At 36.5% G+C, this 13,900-nt stretch overlaps 1 protein-coding gene across 11 annotated transcripts in view; it reads right to left on the bottom strand.

Moving 5' to 3' along the window:
• Positions 1-13,900, bottom strand: part of CASD1 (CAS1 domain containing 1) — a 66,072-nt gene that overhangs the window by 51,648 nt on the left and 524 nt on the right. For all 11 annotated transcript variants that reach the window (XR_006716287.1, XR_006716285.1, XR_006716284.1 and 8 more), the window contains exons 2-3: positions 5,494-5,590; positions 4,582-4,702 (exon numbers count right to left, since the gene is read on the bottom strand). Coding sequence is in view for 6 of the 11 variants with exons in the window: in XM_045494807.1 (XP_045350763.1) it covers positions 4,582-4,702; positions 5,494-5,590 (218 nt within the window). In the remaining 5 variants the exon portion in view is untranslated. The remainder of the gene's footprint in view (positions 1-4,581; positions 4,703-5,493; positions 5,591-13,900) is intronic.

Raw genomic sequence — 13,900 nt, 5'->3', positions numbered from 1 at the left:
TATGTTTATCTTAGTATCAACTATCTTGTTGAAATTTTTATTACATCTAGTAATTTTCTATAGATTCTTCAGAGTTTTCTTTGTATATAATTGTATCATATGAAATTCTGAGTCTATCTCTTTCTAATCTTTACATCTTTACCTTTCCTTGGCTAAGGGCCTCTAATATAATGCTGAACAGAAGCAGCAATAATGGGCAGCCTTTTCTTCTTATTGAGTTTAACATAAATGTGTCTAACATTTCACTATTAGGGATATTTACTGTAGGCGTCTAGAATTTTTATCAGGTTAAGTTAGAATATAAAGGAACTAATCTCATAGAGACAGAACGATACCAATTCTCTGATATTGTCAAGGCCTGCTTAATGGCCCAACATGTTGTCAAAAAAGGTTCCACATATACTTTGAAAAAATATATTCTTTTATTTTTTAGTGTCTTCTTTAAGTATTGAGCTGTAAGTTCATAAAATCAGATATGCTTAGTAATTTTGCTTGTCCTATCATTAAATGCATGAGCAGTGAGCAATTCTCTCACTTTGATGGAGGATTTGTCAACTCCTCATTGTAATCACATTAATTTTGCTTTATACATTTTAAGGTTAATTTATTTCATGTGCATGAGTTTAAAATCTTAGTGATTTGAAACTTTTGTCATTAAAAAGTATCTGTATCCCTGATAATACTTTTTGCCTTACCATCTATTGTCTCACATTAATATGACTTATCTTTCTTTAATAAGTATTTGTCTAATAAATATTTTCTCATTTTTAATTACAACCTTCCATATCCTTTTGTTTTAGGTATGTATTTTGAAGCAGCAGAAAGTTCTTTTAAAAACCAATCTGAAAATCTGTTTGGTAGGCAAGTTTAGACTGCTACCCTTATTTTGATTATAAATGTTTCTACCATTTTACCTTTTGATTTCTAGCTCCGTCACACATACATAGGTTTTTTTATATATGTGGAATATATATAAACACTGATTTTCACAGGTACATATGTTTTTGTATATATACATACGAATGTATGTGTGTGAGCATATATGTGTGTGTGCATGTGTATGTATGTATGGCACATATATTTGGCATTAGTGAGTTTAATTTTTTTGTTCTTCTGGTTTGGAATTCACACATCCTAATTCTTTTATTCTTTGCTCTTGAAATTTTACTATCATCTTTAACTTAAGTTTTGAAGTAAGATAATACTTTAAAGAGTAAAGAGGACATTAGAAAACTGACCATCTCCCTCTGATTTATAAGCTATTATTGGCTAGTTCTTTAATACAGTCTTTTTGTAAAATGTAAAAAAGAATTATTATTTTATATAGACAGTGTTTGTTTAGATTTACCTGTTTAGGATTTTCTTTAACCACTGCTTCTTACATTTCAGATCATTTTTTTCTGAATTATTTCCTTTCTTCCTGAAGTTTACCCTTTAAAAAGTCCTTTACTGTAAGTCTATCTAGCAGTAAACCCTCTTCACTTTTGTTTATCTGAAAATGTTCTAAATTTCAAGAATAGACATTGTATGCTAGATACACAATACAATTCGAGGTTGAAATTTACTTTCTGTCAGAAGTTTAAAGCTATTATTCTAGTGTCTCCTGGCTTCCAATATTACTACTGAGAAATATGCTGGCCCAAAGCTTAGTTTTCTACTGCAGCCTTTGGCATCTGTCTTCAGGTCAACCTGAACCCCTACTGAGTACCTACTATTATTGTTCCCATCTCTGGTTTGAATCATAGTTTGTTCCTTTTGGGGGGAGTGTGTCCCATTTCCTCAAAGTCTAGAAACACATCAACAAGTTTTGTTTGTTTTTTTTTAAATCTAGGATCTAGTTAGTTTGAGGTAGAAGGGGTATCTAGTTTGCCCTCCAGCTGAAAGCAACACAGTTTTGTTGTTGTTGTCGTTGTTGTTGTTTTACTGCAAGACGTCCAAGTTTTTAACATCCTAGCCTAAATTAAAATCATTGAAAAGGGGATATAACATCTAGTGCTGCCCAAACTAATTTGACCACGGCTTCTACAGAACTAATCTACAAAACAGAATTTGAAAAAAGTCCTGCTCTATAGCTTCTTTAAAATTCTTTTTGCCTTGTGGCGCCTGGATGGCTCAGTCGTTTAAGCTTCCGACTTCAGCTCGGGTCACAATCTCATGGCTTGTGGGTTAGAGTCCAGCATCCAGCTCTGTGCTGACAGCTCAGAGCCTGGAGCCTGCTTCAGATTCTGTGTCTCCCTCTCCTTTTGCCCTTCCCCTGCTCACTCTCTGTCTTTCAAAAATGAATCAAACTTTAAAAAAATAAATAAATAAAATAAAATTCTTTTTGCCTCAACACAGAAAAGAAAAAAATTCAAACAAAGAACTATCTTCAATACTTCTACCCAAACTAACCCACACCAAGGCTAAAACAATAATAATAATAATCAGCTTATACAATGTGCCAGACTGGGTGAGGCATAAGACATGTATTTAAAAAATAATAATGATAATATATAATCTCTGTCTTCAAGATGTTCAGAGACAAGAGAACTAAGTAAAATACATTTTGGCAAATGCTCCACTAGCAATTTGAACTAGTTTCTCAGTAAATGTCTACGACAAACTGTCTTTGTTTCTTTTTAGAATGCATATACACTTAAATGTATGTGGTTTGATAATTGTGGGTTAACCGGGCACCTCTAAACAATGAAAATTGGAAACCTAGGTGTTATAACTAGGGCTCAGAAACAATGTACCATATTATGCCCACTTTGGGCTATAAACTAAACCATTATAGTTTTTTTCAACTAATTGTTGCCAAATCTATTATTCCAATTTTCAGAAATTCACACTATTCTGTGCCTAGAAATACTAAAACTGTTTCTTTGAAGTCAGAAATCTCTCTACTTTTTAGAAGTTCACTTAAGTTTTTTTACCTTAAATTGTGATAATCTCATAGAATTCAATAGTTCCAATCTTCTATATAATTTTATGTATATAATTACCAATGAAAAATACATTTACAGATACCAAATTAAATGAAAAATTGACTTTATCATTTTCCATTTTGCAGATTTAAAATCTATACTAGCCTTTTCTAGTGGACAAAATTTCTAATAGCTGATGGATTCTTCTCACAAAGAACAGTTCCCAAGGAATTTAGCACCCACTACTATCATTACTATGTGGCTAGATGTTTAGCTGTGAAGTCCCTAATTTTTTAACTCCTTACCACAGGGCAAGTTGAGGTGAACAGGCAGATTTTCATCATAAAATCATGAGCTATTCCCCCTAAAATTCTGAACTTTCTTGTATTTCACTTTTTTCTCCTTGCTATTGCCCACTCCCAATCATACACAGCTGAAGACAGGGATTCGAACTTTGGATCACTTAAAAATGTATAAAAAGAAAGGTATGATGATTCATAAAATATTAACTAATCAACAAATTAATTAACAAACATATATATATATATGGAGATCCATTCTTGCTAGTTTTCAAAGATATATTTTTAAAATCAGAAATTTTCGGGGCGCCTGAGTGGCTCGGTCAGTTAAGCGTCCGACTTCAGCTCAGGTCACGATCTCACGGTCCGTGAGTTCGAGCCCCGCGTCGGGCTCTGGGCTGATGGCTCAGAGCCTGGAGCCTGCTTCTGATTCTGTGTCTCTCTCTCTCTCTCTGCCCCTCCCCCGTTCATGCTCTGTCTCTCTCTGTCTCAAAAATAAATAAACATTAAAATAAATAAATAAATAAATAAATAAAATAAATAAATTTTAAAAAATAAAATCAGAAATTTTCTATAAAAGTAGCAGATATTTGTTGCATTGTTGTTTTAATTACATAGCATAATTGCCCAGTGCCAGTACAGCTGCAGAAAATTAGGTCCTGATGGGCATTGCCAATAACAGTATAAATGAAAATAGTTTAGCAATATAATCAATATTTTTTAAACTGGATTCTTTAACCTAATATTTGCATTGCAGGGATTCCATCTACAGAAATAATTAAAAAGCAAAGTTTTCACACAAAGATGTAATTGAGAATGTCCTTTCTTAAATTGCAAAAGTAAAAAAAAAATACAAAAGTACAAGAAGAAAAAAGAAAATTATATATTACATCATATCCATTCAATAACATGTTGCCATTATGATGATACTTACATTGATTATATAATAATACCATGAATTATGGTAAGTGGTGGAAACAAGACATAAGACATGCTAAAAGATTACAAGATTATTATTTTAAAGAGACTGAAAAGAAATATGGCAAATATGAAAAGAAGAATAAGGGATATTTGCTCTTAGTTTTTGTTGCAAGGAATTCTCAAAAAAATTTCCATTGAAAGAACTTATCATTTCTGAAAATTAGAAGTTTCAGGTAATAAAAGGTTTACTAATCTGTTGCCACCACTTATTTTTCTTACGTTCCTCATTATGTTCTCTATGATACTCCCCATCGTCCCTTTTTCCTTCCACTGTTCCCAAAACCAGAGTAATAAAACTTTTATCACTCTTTTTGTTATTATGAAAAGACACATTCCTCCTATAACTATTCAGGTGGTTAACTTCTAAAACAATAAAGAAAATAGGTAAGTTTTACCTTATTTCCTTCTTCTTTGAATTGGGGATTAATTATTTTTACAAAAGAATAAAACAACTGACGAATTCTGGAATCTCCAATAAATGCAATATGTTTATCTACAAGACAGTTCTTTGCTTCACTGAAATCAACAAAGAAACATTAATTACAGTAAGTAAAATCAGCATGTTGGCATTTCAAAGCACAGTTTGTGAAGAAAGCAGTGCAGGATCAGTATACATATAGTTCACGTTGCTTTCGAAATAGGTGGATAGGTTTGTTTAATCAACCAGCCCATGGATGATCAACTAACTCCCAATACTTACAGCCCCCGTTTATTAAGTGTTTAATATGTACTCTAAGTATATTAAGTGCTTTATATCCATTATCTCAGAATAACTCGACAAGGTAGCTATCCAGGTCCTAAAGCTAGAGTCCTTCTCTCAAGGGCTATTTATTGCCTTGGGCCTGATTATCTCTCACCTGAGATAAAGAAGCTTGGAGAAAATTCTTCCCCTAATGCTTTTGGCAGGAATCTTCATTTGGACTCACCCCAACCCCCACACTCTGTTGGCAATTCTCTACCATCATATAGAGAAGTAAGTACCATGTAGTATTTCCTTTGCTTCATCAACCTTTCTCCACTCGTTATTAAAACCTATCCTAGAGAGGTGTCAGGTGGCCCAGTCAGTTAAGCGTCTGACTCTTGATTTCGGCTCAGGTCATGATCTCATGGTTCATGAGTTTGAGCCCCATGTCTGGCTCTGCACTGACAGCCTTGAGCCTGGAGCCCGCTTCAGATTCTGTATCTCCCTCACTCTTTGCCCCTCCTCCACTCATGCATGTGCTCTTTCTCGCTCAAAAATAAATAAACATTAAAAAAAAAAAGACCTATCTGAGAAAAGAAAAAAACAACGAAATAAGAAAACTTACCTGATTTTGTATTTATGCATCATGCAACTGTGAGGTTGCCAAACTTTCTCTCCAAGAAATCTGCCACTTGAGAGAAGGTATTCACATGAATCATTGCCTGTAACAGTTAAACAAACAATATTGTAAACAATAGTTATATTTTTGTACATTGATTATCTGACCCCATGTAAGCTCTCTGAGATCAGAAAGCGTAGTTTTCTATGCTTCACTGTACCTTCTCGGTACATTATTTATACATCCCTGAGAAGCATAGTAAATATTAATACATTAATATTCAGGAGGAGAAGAACCACTAATGACAGATACCTCACTATAGAAGATAGAAGAGACTCCTAACTCTCAAATGCTACATTCACTGCTTTGGCAGTGCCTTCTGCTTCAGGTTCTCTTTCTAGGGACATCATCTCAACCTCAAACTGGCCCTTAAACCTGCTTACCACTCCTAGTTGGGAAAGAAGAGTTTAAGGAATAAGAGAGAAGACTTTGGAAATGTCTTCCTATTCAACTATTACAACGTATGGTGCATTTGCACATCTGGAAATACAGTAATTAAAATATTTTTTAAACCAACTCCCTGATTTTCACGACTTTCCTGTGAGGAAGTATGCTATCCCTATTCTGTAAATGTGGAAACAGAGAAAAGGATTTATTCAAGAACTTCTTATTGAGGTCACTAAAACTTCATCCTTTTATAATTTACAAAGTAACATAAAACTATTTTAGCTACATGGTGGCTGAAGGTACATAGGAGCAGTATCAACAACAAATGCAGATTTTAGTTTTTAATATTCAGCCTGTCTACCTCTCTTAACGTTCTCCCCTTCTTTTCCGTTGACCAACCAGCTCCTCCCAGATTGGTTGGGACTATCACAGTTTCACACCAAAAGTTCCACATCTGGGAAACCCTCAGTCCTATGTAAGTGGGGAGGTGGTCACCCTATTTCCCATGGCCATTTTATCATACACTAACTGAAACGACTGAAGGAGTTTAAAGGGGAGTTGGAAACATTAAAAAAGTCCAAATATGTCAAATGGATAAGGGAAAAAATGAGACATTTAGAATAATATAATCAAATCACATATTATTTAAATTAATCTCTGGTTCTTCATGAAGAGTCATCAGCAAGCTCTATTTGTTTCACAGACCGTTAAGGTCAGGATAACGAAACTCTACAGAACAAAAATGATACTGAATCACTCAGGGTGGGGAAAGAGAAAACCCAAAGATATTTAAAGTGGAAGAACACATCTTTTTTCTCAGTCTGGTTATCCATTTATCTGGTCAATATACAGATAAAAGGTGATACAAATACAAGACAGGTATGCATAAATAATAAAAGTGTTGTTATTTCAGTGTCATAAATTCTAAAATAGAGCAGGAAGGGAAAGTGAAAATACTGCATTGTAGTGTTGGTAGAAAACTGGATAAGGAGGGGCGCCTGGGTGGCGCAGTCGGTTAAGCGTCCGACTTCAGCCAGGTCACGATCTCGCGGTCCGTGAGCTCGAGCCCCGCGTCAGGCTCTGGGCTGATGGCTCAGAGCCTGGAGCCTGTTTCTGATTCTGTGTCTCCCTCTCTCTCTGCCCCTCCCCCGTTCATGCTCTGTCTCTCTCTGTCCCAAAAATGAATAAACGTTGAAAAAAAAAAATTTTTAAAAAAAAGAAAACTGGATAAGGAAAGCAGAGTATCAATTATTAAAATTTTGCAATATGTATATTTTGCAATTTTGTATATGTAGGCTGCGCAGGTTTTTTGTTTTGTATCTCAAAAAATTTTTAATAACCTCTCTAAGGAAACTATAAATAATCAGTTCTTAATTTTTTCCAATTATTAAAAACTAATTCTAGTTCTCAAAAACAAAATTAAGCTACATAAATAATCAAGAAGGAGTAAAGAAAAGACTATAGGAACACACAATTAAGTTATTTTTCTAAAAACATCCATCTGGGCGCATCTGGGTGGTTAGTCAGTTGAGAATCCAACTCTTGATTTCGGCTCAGGTCATGGTCCCAGGGCTGTGGGATGGAGCCCTGCGTGGGGCTCCAATCTGAGAGTGGAGCCTGATTGAGATTCTCTCTCTCCCTCTGCCCCTCTCTCCCAGGTTGCACTCTCTCTCTCTAAAATAATAAAACAAACAAACAAACAAAAAAATCCTTCTGCTATATTCTTTTATAATGGTTCTACAGTAAAATACTATTAAAAATCTAGTAAAGGGGTGCCTAGGTAGCTCAGTGGGTTGGTTGTCCAACTCTTGATTTTGGCTCAGGTCATGATTTCACAGTTTGTGGGATCGAGCCCCATAATGGGCTCTGAGCTGACAGTGTGGAGACTGCTTGGGATTCTCTCCCTCTCTCTGCCTCTGTACCCTGCTCTCTCAAAATAAATAAACTTAAAAAAAAAATCTAGTAAATGTTTAAAATTAGAATGGAAATTCCATATTTGCAACATTTCTACCTCTTTAAATATTTATAAACTAAGTAAAAAGTTAGTATCATCTATTTTCTAAAAAAGTTATAAAAAGTTGCAAATAACTCGGTATTAATTCTGTGCACTTTTTCTTCCCTTTCTTTCTCCCTTCCTTTTTTTTTTTTTTTTTGTTGTTGTTATTTGATTTTTGTTTGTTAAAAGAACTTTAAACAGAAACACGCCCTGACCAATCTACAGTATGTGGGATTGTTATTGTTAACCATCTATATGAATTATCAACATAGTTTTGTGGAGATGGAAGTACCAGACCAAAACATCTTAAAATAACCAGTCTTTCTCCACCAGAATATGTGTTTTAAAATGCAAAGTTCTTTTCTTCCTCGATACTACTACTCACACATTGTTTTTCAGTAGTTCAGCCAGTGGGAAATAACAGCTCTCAACTGATGAACACATTAGAAAACAAACAACAAAAAAAAAAAAAACAAAAAAAAAACAAAAAAAACAGCAAAACAGATTTGAAGCTGTCACTAACCAAAAGATACTATAAACATAGTTCTTTTAGAGACTACTAGTCTTTCCAGGAAAGAAAGTTCTAATTTGCTAACGAATGCTAGTTGGTGATAACTCTTCTTAATATATTTTATGATGCAAATTTTTTTTTTTTTTAGTAATCCTTGTATCTGACATTAATACTCTCTGTATCATATCAGTTAAGGCTCAGTCAGAAGACAGAAACTGCACCGCTATTTTAATAGAGAGACTCTAATATAAAGAATTATAGAAAAGCAAAAGAACTAACCAGGCAACTGAAAAGGCAAGAGACTTTTTTTTTATACTTGTCAGAAAAATAATAAAAATACTGGTGATAATAACTACTATTATCATCTGAAAATAAATTAACCTAATTTAGAAAAGAAAACTCCCACAAAATTCCACACTCAAACACAAGTTCTCTTTTACTGAGAAGGAAATACTTTTGGATCAAATCACTAAATGTAATCTAGATGTTAAAATAAGTTAACATGCCACATCTTCATTATGCATACTAAGTATATGTAAATATCTGCTGGCACATACTTCCCCGTCAAAATTGACCCAGAAAAAACCCCAAACAAAAGAAAACAAAAAATCCCAGTCATTATTTTCAATTGCCTCATATAATTTTGATAGCTGCTTTAAAACAACCAGTGTGAGATGCAAGTTGCCAAGTGCTCAGATAAATCAAGCTAGGAACACAATAAAAACAAACAAAAAACAAACAAACAAAAACAACTAAAGGGAAAGAATTATCTACTTCAGCTATCTCCAATACTAGATTATCTAGATGAATGGCTGTGTCTTCCTCTTCATTCTATTACCTTAACCATAAGCATTCTGGTTTGTCAATCTAAAGTCTTGGGTTTTTATACACGATTTTTCTATGTTAGAAAGATACTAAAAGCAAACAAAATAAGTAAAAAGACAAATTTTAAAAAAGCCAAAAAACAAATGTAACTGCTAAAGAAAATATCTAACGTGCTAAATAAACTGTAGCTTATATTTTCCTTTGAATAGAATATCTCTGGCACACTGCACCTTTAGACTGGCTGAATCATCCTACCAAAGCTATCTGTTTATTACTACCAACCATGAAAATATTAGATCATAAAGTTTTTAATATGATTTGTAAAATATTTTGTTTGCCTAAAATTCAGCAAGGTTACACTTTGGTCTGTGCTAAAAAATCACCGTTTACATTTTTCTTTTGACAAACTAGGAATGCCTACATTACAAGTGGCATCTTATAGATCAGTATCTTTCTGGCAAAGAAAGAAAAGGCTAAGAGACCTAGAGTTGCTTCTTTCTTAAAATTCGGAAGCTTTGAAGTCACTTTTCTCCAAAACATGCAATAATACTTAATACTTGCATTTAATAGGCCTGGTGACAGAAAGGAATTAGATTTCAACAAACTTAAAGCATTTGAGACAAGTTTACTTTATCAATTAAAAAATTAAAAATTGTCCAGATTGGAATTACCCTTAAGGCTATTGATACTGGCCTCTTGTCACAGAAATGATGTTTTTAATCTGTAATCACAGTAGAAATGGACATTTTTTGATTTAGTAACTTTAGAAATTGAGAATATTTAAAAAATATATAGTTAATAGGGTTATTTTTTAAAATGTTTCTATATTTTATATAAAAATATTAATAATAAAAAAAACCCTCTATTTTGTAAAGTTGAGATCAGAACATGCTATTAGAACATGAAATTCAATTAAAGCCAAAAGAACCAGGGGCCCCTGGGTGGCTCAGTGGGTTGAGCGCCCAACTGCAGCTCAGGTCATGATCTCACGGTTCGTGAGTTCGAGCCCCACGTCGGGCTCTGTGTTGCCAGCTCAGAGCCTGGAGCTTGCTTCGGATTCTGTGTTTCCCTCTCTACCTCTTCCCTGCTCACATTTTGTCTTGCTCTCTTTCAAAAAGAAATAAAAACATTTAAAATTAAAAAAAAAATAATAAAAAAACAAAAGAACCAAATGAAAGGAGAAAAATAGGACTTCAAAAAATAAGAAAAATAAGGACTTCGAAAATCTATTTATCCAGTTATTGTTTATGGAGTTTCTAATGTGTGTTAAGCTCTGATGATTTAAAGATGAGTAAAATACCCTTGGAGGCTTATAGTTTGCGTGGAGGAGATGTATACAAATTATTACAATATAACATAAGTATGTACTAACTGCTATAGAAACACTGAATTCTTAATTCTTACTTCTGTGGTGGTGACATTTGAACCAGACCCTAAAAGAAAAATCTGTACTGTTTTAAGGAGGGGGGTCACTGCAAGCAGAGAAAATCAGGTATCTGACATATGTAAAAGGGAAAAGCATATTTAGACTGTGAGCCTGAAGTTTAGAAGAAGGAAAAAGATAAACATAGGTAATAAAAAGTAAGCTGGTCAGATTCTGAAGTTGTACACATGCAACTTTCAGAAAAGTATTTTACTGGAAAAAGAAGGGGAAAACTCTTGGCTGGTACTGTGAGGCTGAATTAGTGTTTCTAAATGATTTAACTTATTTCCCTCTGGAAAATGCTTTCTCACTCCATCTTCTATACATCACCACTGCCTAAGAAGCTCTGAGAAAGGCAGTCTATAACCTAATGGCATGAGGCAGATGAACTAACTGGGTTGTAAATCCTAGCTCAGTCACTGACTAATTGTGTGTCCTTAGGCAACTTAACCCCTCATGCCTCATCTTTACAATGTAAATAATACTGTAATTCGCTGGATCTAAGACCACTGATTATAATATAGACACATCATTATTTTATGTAACACTAGAAAAATGCTATCAATTAAACTTTGACCTGCAACAAAGTTTTGAAAATTCATCCTGATTACAGACATGTCAAAAATGGGGGGGAGGAAGGGGGGTGGAATGATATGTGATAATTTATCTACTTCATAGAATGGCTGGAAGGACAAAAGAAGATCAAACATGTAAAACCCTTAGTAGAACAGCGATTGACATATAACAAGTGCTCAGTGTTATCACGTGGTGTTTGCCAAGCTTTACTTTCTGTTGTATATAATGCTTTCTTTACTTCCTATAGTTTGTATACGTATATTCAAACTGTATTCACTCTACCTTGCCTGAGGCATACTCATACCCACACAGTGCACTTTTTTTTTTTTTTCAACGTTTATTTATTTTTGGGACAGAGAGAGACAGAGCATGAACGGGGGAGGGGCGGAGAGAGAGGGAGACACAGAATCGGAAACAGGCTCCAGGATCTGAGCCATCAGCCCAGAGCCTGACGCGGGGCTCGAGCTCACGGACCCCGAGATCGTGACCTGGCTGAAGTCGGACGCTTAACCAACTGCGCCACCCAGGCGCCCCTGCACTTTTTAATATAAAGCCTAAACCTCTGTATCTAATATAAGGTCCTTACTTATTTTAAAGATTTATGATATTGTGATTCAAGCGTAGGGTCATCTTTGTGTGAAGGGCGCTACATTTCACTCAGTTTGACACTGCCAAAGCATGAGGATGTCTAAAAACTTCCTGGTATGATCATTATTCTTCCCAGTCTCTGGCTCAAGTTCTTGACATTCAGTCTGGGCAAGTACACACACCAGGTGTACTGCTTCACACTCAAGGCACTGAAGCACCTACAGAAGCTGATGACTAGCTTCTGGAGGAGGCTTTATAAACAACCCCAGATTGCTACACTGACTCATAAGGTTCCATCTGACATTCTATTTTCCCTTCTGATGACAGATTTTGAAAGGATGAAATATATAATCTAAATATAATAATCATCCAAGTTTATCAGAAGATAAAAGCACAATATAAAAAAAGGGAGGGGGGACTAGATGTTTACTTTTCACACTATAGCATCAGTTACAACATTTACCTTCACCACCATCACAGAGACAAAATCGAGTTAGACTACTGTCATCTTATAGACAAAATCGAGTTAGATTACTGTCGTCTTATACCAAACTAACATAAAATGATTAATAGTAGTTAAAAATTTTTCTTCAAAATGACCACAAATTAATGCATCGACACCATAAAACATTAGTTTTATTTTGTACATCAAAGTGTCTGACTTCTGTTACAGCCACTGCAGATGAACCAAAGCCCGGCCAGATCACATGGCTGTGATCTATAGGAGGCTGAAGGGAAAAGGCCAAAGGGTATAAAGAATTTGTCTTTTAAAATCGATTTAGTGCATTCATATAAAAAGCTATTCGTCCATTATGGTACTAGAGTATAAGATTTTTAATCCTCAAGAATTGGAGAACACAGGCAGCAAAACTGATCAAAATGTCCTACACTTTGAAAGATCTCCTGGGATGAAAACAGAGCTCAGATTCCAGTACCTGGTTTACTGGATATTTTGCCAAAGTGGTGTGAAGTTAAATGGGAACAGCGTTAAATGTGCACCTGTCCATTACACATTACATCTTGACCAATTAATCTCACAGTCACCAAGAGCTGTCCAGATAATGGTTTCGATAATACTAAGAGCCAAAAATAAGAGATCCTATCATTATTAATTTCCCTCAGCTTGTCAGCCTCTCTCCTAGTGGCATTTTAACACAAAATTAAAAAAAAAAAAATCAATCAACAAGGACAAGTAAATACCCCTTGATTACTGAAAGATAATTCGTTCTGAAATACGGAGGTCATCTTTCCTTTCCCCCTTTACACCAATTTCAAAACCCACATTGAAGGCCTCTTTTCAAACTGCTTCCAACGTTAATTTCCCTGCCCACCTCGACTCCTGTCAAGCCAGAACTTCAAATATCTGCCCCACTGTCTTTAATTTGTAAAAAGTGTGCAATCAGAACACTTTAAACGTTTCTGAATCACGGAGGCTGGGTGACACCTCCTCCATTTGGCCAAGGGCACGCTTTGCCAGCTGTCGCCCCCGCGGCAGAGGAAAATGGGGCGGCCCTTGCCGCTGTCCAACAACAGCTCGGCTTAGCCGTACAGGGCAGAGGCCGGATTAAACAAAGGCGAAAGAGCCAGACCCCTAGGGCGCAGAAATCGACGACCCCAACTCCGGGCAGAGGTGTCCCCTTGCAGGGCGGCCTCCGCCTTCGGCTGCCCGGGCTAGCCCCCCCCCCCCCCCCGCGAGGGCCGCGGGCCCTCCCTCCTGCACTCGAGCCCCGGGCCTGGCGCGACTACCTCGGCCCAGCTCGCGCTGGTGCTCGGACCCCGGCAGCAACTCGGGCCAGACCCGGGTCGGCTGCCCGACCGCAGCGCTGGGCGGCTCGGGGGGGGGGCGCCAGGACCACGGGCCCAAGTCCAGGGGCGGCCCTCACTGGAGTCCGCTCACTAGGCCTCGGGCGCCCGGCCCGCCGCCGGGGCCACCTGGGGGCACGTGGGGCCACCGCCTCCCCCGCCGGCCCGGCGCGCGGGCGGGCGGGCGAACGCGTGAGCGTGGGCGTGTGTTGGGCGAGGGGGGCGGCCTCCAGCCGCCGCGTCG

The sequence above is a fragment of the Leopardus geoffroyi genome, chromosome A2, assembly GCF_018350155.1.
Source record: "Leopardus geoffroyi isolate Oge1 chromosome A2, O.geoffroyi_Oge1_pat1.0, whole genome shotgun sequence".
In the NCBI taxonomy this organism is placed as follows: Eukaryota; Metazoa; Chordata; class Mammalia; order Carnivora; family Felidae; genus Leopardus; species Leopardus geoffroyi.
Note: the sequence above shows the minus strand (reverse complement) of the source record. Positions and strands in the feature narration are given on the sequence as shown.